Genomic DNA, 18,096 nt, shown 5'->3' on the forward strand with positions numbered 1-18,096 from the left:
CAAGCCTAAGATTTGCCAAAGATTAGCAATCAAGTACTTGGCACATAGAAGGTATATAACATTTATTGAATAAATGAGTAAGTGAACCCACTATAGCTATTACAATATAAAAGTTATTTAGTGACTCATATTCTGGTGAAATACAGATTCATAAAAAGTATCATGAATAAGTTAATAGCAGAATATTCAAAAGCATGAGACTTCAGTGTGGACAGACTTTTAAATGAGAGCCCTAATACACAGAGGAAAATGTTGGATTATTCACGCAAGACTTACTATTAGTAATAAGGCAATCATCAAAAAAGAAAACAAATGCAATCGTCAAGAGTAACAGATGTCACAACCAGGGGTGGAAATTAAAATATCTTTGTATAGGTAATAATTGAGAAGTCTATATATTTATACTTGACATCATACTTGACATGCAGATATGAAAAAGAATTGAGGTAAAAAGAGATCGGCTTTTGTTTCCTAACTGGAGTTAGAAGAAAGTGGTTTGAGAATGGCAAAACCCTCATGGCCTCACTACCTAACAGGGAATAATAACATTTATAAAAATTGTTTATAGTCACTAATAAAATTGATTGAAATATTTTATCTCTTTTGCAAGTCTAGAAAACAGATTACCCACTAGACTGGGGGGAAATGGATATGTAAATCAGCTAGAAATGGAGAATCGGATACAAGGAGAATGAAGTGCTTAATTATCTAATATGTGGGGGGGCTTTGGTTCATTTACATGAGCTTTTTACACAGTTATCTATTTTGCTGAACTCTATCTTGCCCTTGTTTATTTGGCTGCTGTGATGTCTTAATAATTTAGTGAGTGGAACATTTGGAAAGGTTATAATAATTATGGTAATATCACTAAGTTGACATGAATGGAACAATTAACCTAGATCATTGTTCTAGGTTCACCTACAAAAATGAGCAACTTGTGCTATGGATTCCAAGCTAATTCTTTTTAAGTTGGATGAACACCAGATGCAGTTTCACCCTTTCTTACCCTATGCAACCCTGGATTCCTAGGTTGAAAACAAACAGAAGCTTAGGGAGTCAGGAGTGTAGGGAGAGGTACCTTCATGATAAAGAAGAGGAAAACAATGATGACAACGTTGACCTGTGGGTGGATCCACACAGCTGACCGGCCCAGGCTTTCAGGGTCACCCAGGTGTTTTGCCCACGTGTTGTTGTCAAACAGGGTACTGATTGCTTCACGAGGCATCAACTGTAAAAGGGGGAACAAAAGGGGGTAGTTCTTCAGGGATGCTCAGTCCTTCCTCTTTTTAGAGAACTGACTTCCAGTCTTACTTTTCAAGGTTCCCTTCTGCTCTTCTCTCATGGATAGATTTTATCCTTGGCCAAAAGCCTGAGGGACATCTGTATTGTTTCCCTTTTTCCATGTGGCCCAGTCCTGGCTTAGTCCCTATCATAAGCTCAGTGACCTGACTCCACCCTCAGACTCCCTTGCGGCTGACCTCTCCAGCCATGAATTGACCCATTCCTGGTGGAAACGTGCACGAGGCGATGACAAAGGTGACAATTCCAGGGTACAGCAGGCGGCTGAAAAAGAAATAGAATGAATGGTCCCCTGAATTTAGTCAACTCATAGTGGATGCCACACTGAATTCTGGGAAGCTGAAGTTTTCTGTGGTCTCCTGTAGTCTCAGTTCTTTAAACAGAGTATCTTTCCACCAAAATACCATTTTTAAAGGGGAAACCACACCACTCACCTCCTTTATATAGTATCAGGGCTTCTGCATTTTATCACAAGGCACCGAAAGGCATTTAACACCTTTCACATAGATTTAAAAAGAGGAACTCATGGAGAAACCAGAAAGTAAGTGGGAAGGACTGAGTAAGGGCAGTGACTCACTGCTTAGCAAGAAACTGGCTGAGGGCCTTGTGCTTTCGGACACCGAGCATGACTTGGCGATGCAAATACACAAATACAGCTCCCAGGAACCCACAGCAAATCCTGAGGGTGTAAATTATACAGAAATGAAGTCCCCATCCCTAAGACCTACCCATGGGGAACAAATACCAGGCATCTGCCTTCCCTTTCTACCCACCTCTCCCCAATAATTTATGCTTCTCCTATGTGAGCCCCACCTTCTTCCCAGCTTGGGTCCCTTCTAATCCTAAGATACACCCACCCCCATCTCACCACTTCCTGAGGAGGTGACCCCACTGACCCAATGACGGCAAAAGCTGGCAGCTCCTGCAGGTCAAAGGGGAAATCCATTCGGAAATTTGTTCTGAAGAGAGCAGTGATGGTATCTAAAGGATGGAAAGGCCAAGGATTATGGTGGGAGTGTCACAAAAACCCACTGAGAGGGAACCAGAAGTCATCAGCTTTAAGGATCAACTCCTTCTTCCTCCAAGCCCAACATTTACTCTTCTACTTAATTTCTTTTTTCTATGCACAACCAGTACTCTATTATTCCTTGTCCTATATCCTTGGGTCTTGGTCCCACTTCCCAAATAAAGTCATCCATTCCTTTTCTGCACTGCCTCATGGAGCTTCCCTCCATGCCCCATTACAAGCCTCCCTGTTCAGGTGCCTCCACCCCAGGGCCCCATTACCAGCATCCTTGTTCCACACGGCCAGCACACGGAAAACAAAGGCACTGAACGTGGCTGCAAAGAACCCTCGCCAGTAGTTGTGCACAGCAAAGTAGGTAGAAGTGACCTCAATGCTGAACAACACTCCTGTAGGGGCACGAATGTAGGGTCAGGTGCAGGCAAGTGTGAAAGGCTCTTTCCCACACTCCCACCCTGTAGACCTGTTGGAGTCTGTGCTTAATCCTTTTCTCTTGGAGTCCATGTTCTAAACTATATACCTAGTCATGGTAGCAGCATTGTGTAGGCCAGGGATGTGGTTCAACAAGATACAGAGAGGACAACAGATGAGGATCAGGTGGTCATGCTCTCTCCATCCCTTAGAAAGTAGGGTTGGGTGAGATTCACGAAGTCAGATATCCACAAGGATTTAAAGGTCACTAAAAATTTTCTGCAGAAAAGTCATGAGAGAGAAGGAAGGAAGAAAGAGAACAGAAGAGAATAGGATGGGTGGAATTTCAGAAAACTGAGTGAGGGAATGGGGAATCTGGGGCAGACAGAGCTTTGCCAACCACCCTTCTGCCCCTGCTCCTCAAATCACACCAGGTTAAGGCAGCTGCCTTCTATCCCTAAAAGGAGGATTCGACACAGTAAAGAATCAGGTGGAGAAAGTCTCTCTTCTTTACCAGTAACAGAACCACAGTCAGCTTTGATTTGCCTGGGTATAAGCTATCCAACTTATGAATATTTTACAACCATTTATTGAAATCCTAGGCTAGATTTTCTTTCCCACAATGAGGTTCTGGGACACTTCCTCTAACCGTCTGTCACTTTATACTCAGGAATGAGAACTAATTTTAATATTAGCCTGAGCCAAACAGAAAATGTGCTAGGAAACAAGGCAGTAAAAACACAAACAGCCTCTGGAAGTGCTCTGATCTCTTAAGTTCTGTAACATCGCTCTCTTCTCCCACCCTGGATGCTCTTCTTGTTTCTCCTCTGCCTCCCTTGCCTCTGTCCCACCCAAGGCCTTGGCCTTGGTCTCCTATTCTTGTTACTCAGAGATGCACTTTGTCTCTCAAGTTCATTTATGCCCATAGATTCAACCAGTACCTATAAGCTACTGATTAACAAAACTATGGTTTTAGCCCAGTTCGTGACCTTCAGACTTACCAACCCAGTTGCCCGTTTGATATCACTTGGATATGCCACAGGAACTTTATATCCCACATATGCAAAGTGAAAATTATCAACTCCCCACACCTGTTTACTTCATATATTCCCTAGCTTGGTTACTACCACTAACCACCCAAATATCCTTACTATAAATGTGAGAGTTAGCCTAAATTCCTCCTTCTGTCTTATCCTGCATATCCTCACATAAAGTCAATCACCAAATTGCATCAGTTTTACTTTCTATTGCCCATATATATCATCCTCATTTCTGTCTCTTCTGCCTCTGGCTAGTCAGTCTCTTGTCATCTGGCATCATGACAATGACAGTAGGCTTCTTGTTCATCTTGGATTAAACCTGTTAATCCACAAGCCAGCTCTATCCTGCACACTCCTATCAATGAGATTGGATGGCACTTCCTTGTTCAAAATTCTTCAAGGGCTCCCTTCGCTGTGACAGCATTTCCCAAAGTCAGGTCCATGAGATGCTATGAGGCCCTTGAGAAGGTCCTTGCAAAATGGATTCTGTGGGGTTGCCAGGTGGGGGGTGGGGGGGGTGGGGGGGGTGGGGCCGCAAGTAAAAATAAAGTCATATGTTATTTTATTCAACAAGAGTGTACTGCCCAGCTGGCGTGGCTCAGTGGTTGAGTGTCAACCTATGAACCAGGAGGTCACAGTTCGATTCCCGATCAGGGCACTTGCCTGGGTTGTGGGCTTAATCCCCAGTGGGGGAGTGCAGGAGGCAGTTGATCAATGATTCTCTCCCATCACTGATGTTTCTATCTCGCTCTCCCTCTCTGAAATCAATAAAAAATATTAAAAAATAAATTAAAAAGTTTTTAAACAGTAAATTAAAAAAAAAAGGATTCTGTGGGAAATGCTGAACTTGAGCCACATTTTGTATATTTACACTGCATGTCAGCATATCAAACATTCTGGTAACTTTTCCAGTTTAAAAAACACAGGATTTTCCAACTTATTTGACCTCAGAATCCCTTTTACACATTCCATCTATTAACACCATGAATACTGTGCTCTGTAAAAACATATTTGGGCAAATTCTAGCCTAGAGAATAAATAAAATCTACTTTCTTGTGCAAGGCTTATGGGGACCTTCATGAGTTAGCCCCCATTTACCTGCCCAGATTCATTCGTTATTCCTCCCCCGTATCTTCTAGCAATACTCTTTGACTGTCATTATAGCCTCCAGAGTTTTAATGTTGTTTCTTCTGCCCAGAATACCCTGTTCTGGCTGTCTTCCCTAAGTGTCAGATCAAGCATCATCGCTTATAAAGTTCAATTGACAAGCCCCCAACCCCCACCCAGGCAGCTTAGCAGAAGGTTCCCATTGCACTTGCCCAGGCTGCCAAGGAGACACTTCTGTGAGTGGTGGTCTCCTTGCCTGCCTGTCTACCCTTTCAAGGTGAACTCCTTGAGAGCACAGGGTCCAGCACAGAGCCCAGAGAGCAGCACAGAGCACATGTAACAGAAGCAAAAATGTGTTTGTCATTTTGGTAGAATGCTGAAGTCTATTTCTTTCATCAGTATAAGCCTGCAAGGAATTAACAGTTGACTAAATAGTGAATAAATGATCTTAATAGTATTTTCTTCTTTCAGAGTTAGTCTATGTTCATAAAATGAAACCAGTCAAGTAATGTTACCTGCAAGTCCATGTAATATTTGCCACTTAGTACAAACATTCTAAAATGACATCTTCATGGTGCTGGGAAAACTGGAAAGCCACTTGCAAATGAACGAAACTGGGTTACAGTTTGTCCCCATGTACAAAAAATAATTCAAAATGGATCAAAGACCTAAATATAAGAGCCGAAACAATAAGTTACATAGAAGAAAATATAGGTACCAATCTTATGGACCTTGGTCATAGAGAATATTTTATGAACTTGACCCCAAAGGCAAGGAAAGTAAAGGCAAAAATAAATGCATCGGACTATATAAAACTAAAAAGCTCTGCACAGCAAAAGAAACTGATAACAAAAACAAAAAGGCAGCCAACCAGATGGGAGATATTTGCAAACAGTAGTTCCAACAAAGGTTTAATTTCCAAAATATATAAAGAACTCATAAAACTCAATACCAAACAAACAAACAACCCAATCAAAAAGTGGGCAGAGAACCTGAAAATACACCTCTTCCAAGACGACATAAACAGCCAATGGATATTAGAAAAGATGTTCAATCTCACTGGCAATTAGGGAAATGCAAATCAAAACTACAATGAGATATCACCTTACACCTGTTAGAGTGGCCATTTTCAACAAAACAAGAAATAACAAGTGTTGGAGAGATCGTGGAAAAAAGGGAACCCTCATCCACTGCTGGTGGGAATGTAGGCTGGTACAACCACTATGAAAAGCAGTCTGGCGATTCCTCAAAAAATTGAGAATAGAGCCCTGACCCGTTTGGCTCAGTGGATAGAGCGTCGGCCTGCAGACTGAAAGGTCTCAGGTTCGATTACAGTCAAGGGCATGTACCTTGGTTGTGGGCACATCCCCAGTGGGAGGTGTGCAGGAGGCAGCTGATGGATGTTTCTCTCTCATCGATGTTTCTAACTCTCTATCCCTCTCTTTTCCTCTCTGTAAAAAATCAATAAAATATATATTTTTAAAAAAAATTGAGAATAGAGCTATCATACGACCCAGCAATTCCTCTCCTGGGTATATATCCGAAACCTCAAAATAATCTGTACTTATAATAGGGTAATATGCAAATTGGTCCGTTATGCCGTCACAGAATGACCGAACAGCAGGAGGGCAGAGCAGTGAGCTACAAGCAGCGGAGAGCTACAGGAGGGTGGGCAGCAAGCTATGTGCAGCAGAGAGAGCTATGAGCAGGTGGGTGGGGCGGTGCAGCAGGGAGCTACTCGCACACAGATTCATGTGCAGGGCCACTAGTGTATTCATAAAGATATATGCACCCCTATGTTCATGGCAGCATTATTTATAGTGGCCAAGACATGGAAACAACCAAAGTGTCCCACAATAGAGGACTGGATAAAGATGATGTGGTGCACATACACAATGGAATTCTACTCAGCCATAAGAAAGGACGAAATATTGCCATTTGCAACGACATGTATAGATCTTGAGAACATTATGCTAAGTGAAATAAATCAGTCTGAAAAAGCTAAGAACCATATGATTTCACTCATATGTGGGATATAAAACTGAGACTCATTAACACACAGCAGTGGGGTGGTTGCCAGAGGGAAGGGGTAGGGGGTGAAGGAGGTCTCAATATGTGGTGACAGAAGATTTGACTTTGGGTGGTGGGCAGACAGTGCAATATATACAGATCTTATAACATAGAAACCCACACCTGAAACCTATATGTTCATGTTGACCAATGTCACCCCAATCAATTTAACTAAAAAACAAACAAACAACAAAAAAACGGCATCTTCACTTTTCAGTGCTTAACATTTTCTTGTGTCAGGAGCCACATTTTGTTTGTTTCTGCAGGCTTCAGCGCCATGTTTTATCTGTAACTTTCCTATGGTCTTTCCCATACTCTACACAAGGCCAAGACAAACTTTCCTCCCACATCCCAGAAATTCCAATTTTATGCAGAAAATTCAGGTTCTTTTCACTTTAAAAGAATCTAATTTAAAAAATGGTTTTACCTGTCTAAAAAGGTTCCTTAGATCTTTTGGATTTGTGAGGTGAGAGAGTAAATAAAAGTGAAAGTGCCCCCCCCCCCGCCACCACCCACCACCACTCACCACCCACCACCACCACCACCACCACCCCAAAAAGAAAAAATATTTAAAAAAAGAAAAAAAAAAAACAAAAGAAAAAAAAAGTGAAAGTGGGTATAAACATTAAGTGTGAAATTCAACGTGTGTAGAAATTCCAGCACACTACCCTTCATGGATGGGGACCAGTGGCTCTAATGTCAAGAGCTGACAACAGAAGGGCAAGCGGGTTGCCAGCTGCAGCATTTGCTGACCTCACCTCCTTACGCGGCGCGGCGCACACTGGCACAGTGTCAGGACAAGGAAACATGATACGTTTTCATTAACTCTGAGCGCTTATCCATATATCATCCTCAGGCCAAGCCACTTTAGCTACCTCCTCCACAAAAGGACTGATCGCATTCTCATAATTGAAAAGATACCTCTAACAGCTGGTGCATTTAGGGAGCATATGCCATTCCTGTAATTTTGTTTCTCCAATTGTCAACTTGGTGTTCTTTCTGTCATTTGATGAATCCAATGACTGGTCGAAATAATCCCTGTTCTGTGGGTCTGGTTACAAAGAACATGGATGAGTAAATAAACACATACAACTGCTTTCTCTGACCATGTCTGCTTATTAGTCATCCAGGACAAGGAAAGTAACCTGTTCTCTCCTTTCTAATCTCAGTCGTGTGCAGCTTTTGGCAGGAATACATGTAAAGTGCTTAGAATGTTGCCTGCACGCAGTAAATGCTCACTGAAAGTTAGCTGCTTTTGTTATACTCTGGTTTTAACTGGCAATACTCATACTTGGGGACGCTGACAGCCGCTTGGGGGGGGCAAGGTCAGGCAAGTGGACTAGTATAGGAGGGGTAAATCACTTGCCTCCAAGTGGGGTCCCAAAGCAACAGCCGACTCCCACAGCACAGCCCACCGTCAGCATATCAGTATAATAGTATGGCTGCTACTAGGGAGAGACAGACCAAGAGAGAAAAGGGAGGGGTGAGGAAGAGGGGCAGAGAGAGGAAAGGAGAACAAACAAGGGCGAGGAATAAGGCAAAAGGAAAGGCTTAAGTCACAGGGAATCATAGTGGTCCCATTGCCCCTGCAATTCCCAAGCCAAGGCAGGAAGTGACCTCCCAGTGCAAGGCCAAACATAGAAAATGAAATAAAAGTTAGCTCAATGTATGGTGGGCAGGCAAGCCAATAAATGATCACCAGAGTGAGGCAGGAGGTGGGGACAGTCAGGGAGAGGAGTGTCAGTAGCAAGAGAGAGGGAAAGGACTTCAGACAAAGAGCACTACCAATCCAGCCTGCAGGAAACAGCCGTCGGCCTCAAAAGAACATGCAGTTCTTTGGTAGAAAAGTGTGGGTGTCTGAAGACCAGGAGCTGAAGGCCCACCCACCAGTCCCTTCAGTGAGCACCCCCTTCCACCCCAAAGCTGTGGCAGCCACCCAGACCCCCCTTCCAAGTCATGCTCAGGAAATGGGTGGGAGGAAGTGGGACTTGCCTCCGACAGGGGCTGCAAAGCAGCATCCCACGCCCACTGCGCAGGCCGACACCACGAGGTCAAGCTGCCCAGGCACGGTCTGCAACAGAGAAGCACGCGGGACAAGGAGGGCAGAGGGCTGAGGTAAGGGGGCAGTGTAAGAGGATGGGGTGGGGAACCAGGAATGAGGGAGGGACAGGGTAGCACAGGAGGGAATCAGGGAGGGGAACCGACATGGGGCAGGGGTGTGGACTGGCAGGTTAACAGAGGAGCGAGCCGTGTGCAGGCTCCAATGCAGGGGTGCAGAGCAAGAAGGAGGGGACATTACTGGACAGACACAGGCTGAACAGAGGCGTCGGGTGGCGAGGACAGGCGGCATATGTGTGTGTGGAGAACAGGGGAGCGTGGATTAGCGCCATGCCCTGTTTTAGCATCCAGGCCAGCCCGGAGCAAAGGCAGCCCTCCTGACACCCTGAACACACACAGCCCCACTTCATTTGACTTTCTCCACCTTACCTCATACACCCCAGAGAACACAGACATAAACTTGCTGAGGACAGCGGCACAGATGCTGGCAATGTGAACAAAAGGGCCCTGGGAGAGAGACGAGGGGAGGGGTCAGGGGCAGGGATCCAGGTGGGAGGCTCTGTGTCATTCCACGCACAAACATTTATTGCTCCAGGCACCGTACTATCTGCTGAAAACAGACATGAGTAACACAGAAGTTCTGCCCTCATGGAGCCTCATCCCAGAGAGGAAGGGAGATGATACACCAGCATTTTATTAAAGCAGAAACTTCTAAGGCAGTGGTTCTCAACCTTCTGGCCCTTTAAATACAGTTCCTCATGTTGTGACCCAACCATAAAATTATTTTCGTTGCTACTTCATAACTGTAATGTTGCTACTGATATGAATAGTGATGTAAATATCTGATATGTAGGATGGTCTTAGGCGACCCCTGTGAAAGGGTAGTTCGACCACCAAAGGGGTCGCGACCCACAGGTTGAGAACTGCTGTTCTAAGGTCTAGGAAGAAATCGAGGGAGGGCAAGGGGACAGAGATAGATGGGACAGATGAGGTATGATGCGGGGGTGTCTAGAGAAGGTGCTCAGGGATGGTCACCAATGAGTAGTGCCTTATTGAAATGAGGGTGTGCGTCACGTGGGCGCCAGAAGGAAGAGTGTTCCAGGCTGAGGGCACAGCAAGCGCAGGAGCCCTGAGAGGGGAACAAGCTTACAAGGTTGAAGGACAGGAAGACGGCATTGTTACCCAAAAACAGTACGTGAGGAGCAGCCTGGGAAGACCGAAGAGGGATAGCAAGAAGCCGGGTCACCACGGGCCTTCGAGGCCCAGTGAGAACTTTGGGTTTTATTTTAAGAATGGAAAGGCACTAGAAGTTCTTGAGCAGAGGTCAGACATTCCTGATTCCACTTTGAAAATATGACTCTGGCTGTGGTGTAGGTTATGGACTGTAGCAGGACAAGAATGCCCAGGAGCATAACCTTGAAGAAAGCATAGCTTCTCTCTAGGTCTCAGTTTTCACATATTAAAACAAGGGCATTGGTCTGGAGTGTCTCTAAGGCAGAGGTCTGCAACTGGGGAAGACCCCCCCCCCCCCAAGGGAACATTTGACAATGTCTGGAGACATTCTGGTTGTCACAACTTGGGGTGCTATTGGCATCGAGGGAGTAGAAGCCATGGATGCTGCTGAACATCCTATCATGCCTAGGATGACCCCCCAGAACCAATATTATCCAGCCCCAAATGTCAACAGAGCCCAGGTTGGGAGACTGCTCTGAGGCCCTTCCAGCTCTGATGCTTCTGTTATTTTGCCCCATGATTCCCTCCTCTTCCCCCCTGTTCCCCTTGCTCCCTTGGCTCTGACACTTGTCCTCATGCCCATGCTCATGTCTGTTCCCAGAGCCACCATCTGCCCAGCTCACACCTCAGGGACTGCCACCTACCTCCTTCCCCACAGGAATGCCACTGCCCAGCCCTGCAGTCAGGGCCACAACCTTGGCCACGAAGGCCTTGAGGGTGAGATATTCCTTCAGGATAACCCCACGAAGTATTGTCTTCATCTCAGGGATCCCAGAGCCTAAAAGGATTGCAAAATGATTGTGTGCAGCTTCAAGTTGGAGGTTCAAAGGGAGATGAACATCCAGACAGTGGACATGGAGATGGGGTTGGGGAAGGGAGAGGGCTGTGCTGGAGAGGACAGTGACAAAGCAGGGGCAAGGGCTGTCCGGGTGAGGGAGGGAGAGGGGTGGAAGGGTCAACAGGAAGGACAATGTGATTATACTGATGACCTGACATGGGAGGGTCCAAGGGGGAGTTCTCACCAACAGCCTGGGGAGAGATGAGGTGGCAGAAGTGGGCGCTGAAGAGGATGAGGATAAGTGGGAAGGACACCCACACCAGGAACTGCAGAGGAAGGCTGGGCTGCACCTGGGAGTAGGTCCACTTGTAGACTGTGGAGACACACACTGGGCTCAGTCCTGCGTGGATGGGAGGACACCCCCCCCCACCCTCTGCCACACAGGTCAGCGTGCTAGGAGCATCATCCCACCAAGACTATCCCACAGAATCTCGCGAGATGGTACTATTCTCATTGGATGTGTGAGTGGGAGACCTGAGTTGCTGGAGATGCCCTGTTCCTTCCAGTTCTCACCACTAGTAGGAGGTGGAGCCCTTGCTACAAACCACACTGGAGCTGGGCCTGCAGCCCAGCCACCCCGGTTTGCCAGGAACTGAGATGCTCCTGGATCCTAGGATGTTTGGTGCTCAAACCAGAGAAAGTCCTGGGAAAACTGGGGTGAGTATTAGAGGGACATCCATAGCTTGGCTGGTGGCAGGTGGCAGGGACAGGAGACATAGATCTAGGTTTGGTCTGGGCCTGATCTCCTCTGTGCAGTGTCCCCCTCCCAAAACACACCCAGCTTATCCTCAGTAGAAATTTTAGACACAGTCAGGTTATGGGGAGAGGCCGAGGGGACAGGGCCAGGTGAAACCTACCCTGGAGGGTTTTGGCACTAACATAATCCATGCTCCAGCTGACCAGAGCCATAAGCAGCCCCAGAAGCACCAGAAAGATCCAGTCTTCCCCTAACTTCCTTCTCACCACACGTCCCAGGCGGTAGGTACAATCTATAAGAGAAAGGGGTAAAGGAGAGTGGTAACCAGTCACTGCTCAGGCCTATGACTGAGGGCTGGAGGGGATATGTCATCTCACGTCTCATTCTTCATTTCTCTGCCAGGTGCTGCCTGGCCCCTTCCAAAGGCACTAAAGTTCAGTTCCCTACTGGATTCTTGAATTTCTTTCTAAAACTCATTTATCGGGGTTGAGCAGGAGGGAAAGAGGGGAACAAGGCAAGTGAGAAAGAAGTGAGGAGAGCTGCCTCTCCTTAATACTGGGAGGAGGGCTCTGGGGTTTCTGTGGGGAGTGGGAGGGTGGGATATATGTAATAGGATGTCCAAGTTATTCTCCTAAGCCCTGCCCCTCCTCTATCCCAGATCACTTTATTCTGCAGTCCCCATCACCTTGGCATTTGGAATAGTGGTCCTCATCTGTGCTGTCCATGGTGGCACTGGAGCCCATCTTCCTGGGCATCCCCATGCCCTGCTCCTTGTCTGAGAATTGCTCCTTGTGATGGCCATAAATCTGGACAGAGGGAGAATGGGAATGCCTGTCTTGCAGAAAAGTCAAAAGGAATAGACAGAGGGAAGCACATAGACCCACAGAAATATACAAACAGACAATCTTTTAAAATCCTGGGTGTTGAGGGCCTCAGGCAGCGCCACTTTGTGGTCCTCCTGCCCTCAGCTCCCCACTCTCCATTCATACATGTCCCTCTCCATCTGTACTCATCTTGGTCCATGGCAACCTTCATCAAGGAGGCCAATTTCTACTCTAAGTAGAGTTAGAACTGTGCACCTGTGTCAATTAAAAGTTTTCTGTGTCACTCTGCTTACTGTATCTCAGCCGTCTCGCTAATATCCCCAGACTCCCCTACCCCAACTTCTCTCCTGGAATCCTGACATGATGGGATGAAGACAGGCCAGCAGGTGACTCTTGGCTGCACTGTGCCTTGGTGTGTCTAGCCATACTGGAGGCCTCTGAGATGCCCGGCCAAGCTTAGAGAAAGCCCATCCCTCACTCCCTGGACTCGTGTACACCAACAGAAACGAGTCCTGAGAAGGCAAGTCAATTCACTTCCTGTCAGAGCAGGGTAATTAGATGCTCCCCCAAAATGTGAAGAGCACAGAGGGGCCCCCCTCGGATTTGGTAGCCCTCCACTCTCATCCCCAGGTAGCCTGGCCTGCCCCACTGCACTAACTCCCTCCTCTGGGGCCAGGGTCAGGCCAGGCCATGTTGCTGGTTCTGGGAGAGCCTGAGTGGAAGAGATCTGATTTCACAATATGAGCAGTAGAGTGGGAGCTGGAGTAGTGGGCAGGTACAGGCTCACGGCTGTTCCGTCTTCTGGAATGAGGTTAGTGATGAGGGAGGTAATGTTTCTGTCCACACCCCAGCCAGGACACAGCAAGAAGATACTACCTACCAATGGTGCTCAGTACAGGCCCTTCCACAGGCTGTCTCATTCCCTTGGGTCCCAGGCTGGCGGAGATGAGGAAGAGGGGTGCTCTAGACCAGAACTGGGGAACACTGAAGGAGCCAGGTCAGTGCTGGCTGGTTCAGGACTAAGTACAATAGCAAAGCAGGGCTGGGGAGGGAAGGGAGGCGTCCAATCTGAAAGGGGGGTGGCATCTAGGCTTGGTTAGCAAGAATGCCTGTGTATGTGTGTGTGTGTGTGTGTGTGTGTGTTTTGTGGGGGGGGGGGAGAGGATACTGCATGTGGGTGAGGGTATGAGGGAGCTCACACATGCTGTGGCATGGACTCCTCAGCCAGTCACTCGTGTAGCTTATGTAAGCATGATCTCCTCATGCATGTGTGGCTTTGCCGTCCCATAGGATTCATGAGATTGCTGGGAAAGGTCATATAAAAGGACTTGTGTCTACTGAGCTAGGTCCAGCCCTCGGCAGGATTGTCATATTTTGAATACACTGCCATGCACTTTTTAAGTTAAAAAAAATAACACTGCTCTTTCTTTTCACCCAACCCCTAATTTCCCTCAGTCCATCACACCGCCAGCTCCTCCAACCCACCACCCCTCCCCTCAGGGCTTTACCTGTGTGGGGTGGGCGTTGGGACGGGAGCCTGCATCCCTCCGGGACCTATGCTGAAGGCCCCCATTCTCCGAGGGCAGTCCGTAGCTGGTGCAGTGTTCGAAGGGCATGTACTGGTACTGGGGGGCACTACCCCACCAGCTTTGTTCGCGCCCACGCCGCGGGGACTCAGATGGCTTCATGCTCCCTCCCCCCCGCCAGGCCTTGGCCTGCTTGCCCCTGTCCAACCCCCAGTACAGCTCCTTAAGCCTGTCCTCTTGCCTGTCCCCAAGGCGTCTGGGGCAGCATGCCCACCCCCAGCTATATATAGCCATCTCTCCATCACATGACCCCCCCACTGCCACATCTGATCTGCTTGGGGTCGAAGCAGGTGTGAGAGCAGTGTGGGGGTGGGGCTGGGGTGAGAACCTGAGGGACAGCCCCGCAGGGAATTCCCTCAGCAGGGCAGCAGCACTGTCCCCCTCTTTAGTCACCAGGAGGCTGCCAGCCCCAAGCCACTGGTCCCTCTATAAATATCGCCCAGACCAGGATGAAAAACTGCTCAGCATGCTCTCCAACCTGTGTGCATCCAGAGCATGATAAACCTACACCATCCAGTGCCGCCCCTCTGTTCCCCAGCATGTGGAAGACCAGGCTGCGGTGCTGGGCATGGACGGAGTGATTTCAAGGTCTGGAAACACTGGAGAGTAACTCACCTTGGGGAGTAACTGATGCTTCTCTCCCATCTTTCCCTGCTGAGTTGTTCCCTGTTCTGTGTCTTCCCAAGGTTTAGTTCTCATCTGTCAGACCACCTCTCCCAAACCATCAGTGTTCAGTTTTCTCCTCCTGGTTTGCCTTTCTGACTGCCAGGGGCTGCTAATAATGCTTTGGTGCCATCCCTTGACCCCACCTTATCTGTCACCCACTGGGTGTGGGGCGCTGTGGGAAGCAGAGTGATAGCCTTGACTTCTGGCATTTCTACCACTTCCCAGACTGAGAAGTGTCAGTGCACAAGCATCATGAATTTATGGGGAGGGACTCAGCTTCCGTGTGGACTGAGCGGTGCCCGCCTGTCTACCCAGTGGGTTAGATAACAGGGGGAAGTGGGCCAGGGGCAGGGGGATGCAGAGGAGGGAAGGGAGTATTTCTCATGAGAACCCACAAATATGAATGATGATGGGGAAGTAGTCTGCTATTCTTCCCTTTTTCAGGTCAATAAATCATTTTTGGCCAAGAACAAACTATTCTATCTGGCATCACTCTTTTTTCTTTTTCTTTCTTTCTCTCTCTCTCTCTTTTTTTAACCAACTTTCCTAGGACATTCTTTCTCCTGTGAACTCCTTACTATAGAAGAAAAGTTGCAAACATGAGTCAATGTGTAGTTTAGGATCCATCACCAAGTGAGGCCTGTGCCAGGACAGTCCAAGTTCAGGCATGATAGGGAGGGACACTAAACATCCGGTCTACAAGTAAATTTGGATCTAGGCTAAATGGATCTGTCCAAGCCATGTGGGACGATGGATACCATCAAATGTACCTTTTCTAACAAATCCTCCAAGCTCGAAGGCGAATAATCTACCCACCCACAAAGGTAAACATGTGTCCATTTGAGGGACTGAAGGGTCTGTGATACCCACCATCTCCGCATCAGAAAATAAGGAAGGAGTTCTAAGGGGTTGGTGTGAGATGAAAGGAATATGTCTTAAAGAAAGTACAGTGCCCAAGTTAAAAAAAAAAAACAACCTGTGGCGTATGGCTCTCCTGAAGGTAGCCAGTTTCTGTAGGGTCTTGGTAATCCCAAGGAACAAATATCTAAGACAATTCCTATTTCTTCACTATTCCGGAGAAAGTCAAGGTCTGGTTATGGACTCTGAGATTTGGAGGCAGAGATTGGTGGGACTGGGGAAGCCCTCACACTTGACCAAGCCAAGCAGAAGCACCTGCTGCAATTTTGAAACCCGGATTCTGAAATGAGGAGGGCCAAGGAAATCTACAGCTGCCAGTGCAGAATGTGAGAGGAATTCCTTGAGTTTGAGGTTATAAATAGTTAAGGTCTCATGGGTTATCACCTGCAAGAGAATAAAATGTAGACTATGCCCATCCCCCACCCGACCTCCTCATGGGTACAGTGCTTAGGTTCTTCTTTGGACGGCCAGAGATGGACTTCTAGAGAGTTCTGTGAAAAGCTCTTAATTTGGAAACAAATTCATAAGCATGCATGTGTTCTCTGGTGTATGTATACTGGCCCAGCTGGTATTGCTCAGTGGTTGCGCATCAACCCATCACTAGGAGGTCTCTGGTTTGATTCCTGGTCAGGGCACATGCCTGGTTTGAGGCTCCATCCCCAGCGGGGCGTGCAGGGGCATGTTGATGTTTCTCTCTCATCAGTGTTCCTATCTCTCTCTCCCTCTCCCTTCTTCTCTCTCTAAAATCAATAAAAACATTTTAAAATTTTATTTAAAAAAGGTATGTATACTGTGTAAGATATATATTCTTCTGAGGTTTAAAATAGATTTTCTTAAGGTCCGTGATACTAAAAGATTAAAACCTATAGGTTTAAGGAATTGCTATTTGAAGGAAGGTTGTCAGAAGTGACCAAATGGCAGTAATTTCTCCTGTACTCATTGGACTTTGCCTCCCAGACTCTTTAAAAATCCTTGGTTCCTTCCCTAGCACTCCACGAGGCCCTCCAGATAGCACTGGACAGATCTCTTCCTCCCTCTTCTGGTTTTTCAAGTATGATACACTTTCCCCCTGTTCTCTACCTAACTAGGGCTGAGATGGAACGATAACATCATCATTAGTCTCAGGTGGGAAAAAATCTAGAGTCCCCCACAGTGAAGAAATCTCATGCTAGGAAAACAGTCACAGATGCAATATTGTTAGTTAAGGTGCACACACAAGGTGACAATATTTCACATGCTAGCTTCAGTGTCCTCAGAAAGGCAGTGACTTGGAGATAAAAGAATGCATGCAAAAGTTACCATTGTGACCCTGCTATGGTGGCTCAGTTGGTTGGAGCATCATCCCACGCACCAAAAGGTTGGGGGTTCAATTCCTGGTCAGGGCACATACCTACATTCCAGGTCCCTGGTCAGGGTGCCTATGGGAGGCAACCAATTGATGTTTCTCTCTCACATCAATGTTTCTCTCTCTCTCTAAAATCAATTAAAACATATCCATGGGTGAGGATTAAAAAAATAAAGTTACCATAGTGTTTGCTCCCTAGTAAGCACTGAATGTGAACTCTCATTAAACTGAAGCTTTATTTTGGGAGAGTTAATGCATTAACGCCATGCAATTTTCCCTACAGCATCACATTTAATCCTCAGAGACCTTTGAAGGTAGAAATAATTTTTCTCATTTTTAGATATGGGAGACTGATGTTCTGTGAGATTAGGTACCTTAGCCAAGGTCTCTAGTATCTTAAAAGACTGAGCCAGCATTCAAATCTACTTGGTTCCAAGCCCATGCCCTTCAGGTCCCATTACTTGTTTTGTATAATTGAAGTCTCTGAGCCTCATATCTTTTTCTGTAAAATGGGAAAGTGACTACCTCATGGGACTGTGGGAGGATGGGAAGACTCCAAGCAGTGCCTGCGATATACTGTCAGTTGTAGTGATTATTAATGACTTCCCCAGCCGAGAGGCCTTCCCCCATGTTTCATTTCTTCCTGTTCTCTTCCCATTGGAGGAAACAGGCTGGAGGGCAGCCCCAGCTCAGGGAGATAATTTTAGAAGAGAATCCCCTGGCAGAGGTTAGCATGGGGAAGGGAATAGACTGAACTTCAACCTGATACCCTTATTCAAGGGTGGGGGTGGGGAGGATTGGGGCTGAGACAGATGCTCCTCTGTAATCCCAATGTGTCACTCCTCCTGAAAGCCTTCCTATCCAGAAAACGGGGACTAACGTTAGTCCCACTATTCCAGTACTTTCTTAATTAAAAAAAAAAAAAAAAAAATATATATATATATATATATATATATATATATATTTTTATATTTTATTGA

At 46.8% G+C, this 18,096-nt stretch overlaps 1 protein-coding gene across 1 annotated transcript in view; it reads right to left on the reverse strand.

Moving 5' to 3' along the window:
* CLCN1 (chloride voltage-gated channel 1) overlaps window positions 1-14,582 on the reverse strand; it is a 28,317-nt gene extending 13,735 nt beyond the window's left edge. The window contains exons 1-12 of the mRNA XM_036328470.1: window positions 14,110-14,582; window positions 12,463-12,583; window positions 11,938-12,069; window positions 11,265-11,393; window positions 10,887-11,020; window positions 9,439-9,516; window positions 8,318-8,396; window positions 2,587-2,712; window positions 2,196-2,280; window positions 1,877-1,978; window positions 1,479-1,563; window positions 1,079-1,228 (exon numbers count right to left, since the gene is read on the reverse strand). Of these exons, the coding sequence (XP_036184363.1) occupies window positions 1,079-1,228; window positions 1,479-1,563; window positions 1,877-1,978; window positions 2,196-2,280; window positions 2,587-2,712; window positions 8,318-8,396; window positions 9,439-9,516; window positions 10,887-11,020; window positions 11,265-11,393; window positions 11,938-12,069; window positions 12,463-12,583; window positions 14,110-14,421 (1,533 nt within the window). The 5' untranslated portion in view covers window positions 14,422-14,582. The remainder of the gene's footprint in view (window positions 1-1,078; window positions 1,229-1,478; window positions 1,564-1,876; window positions 1,979-2,195; window positions 2,281-2,586; window positions 2,713-8,317; window positions 8,397-9,438; window positions 9,517-10,886; window positions 11,021-11,264; window positions 11,394-11,937; window positions 12,070-12,462; window positions 12,584-14,109) is intronic.
* Window positions 14,583-18,096: the final 3,514 nt, after the last annotated feature.

The sequence above is a fragment of the Myotis myotis genome, unplaced genomic scaffold, assembly GCF_014108235.1.
Source record: "Myotis myotis isolate mMyoMyo1 unplaced genomic scaffold, mMyoMyo1.p scaffold_m19_p_11, whole genome shotgun sequence".
NCBI lineage: Eukaryota > Metazoa > Chordata > Mammalia > Chiroptera > Vespertilionidae > Myotis > Myotis myotis.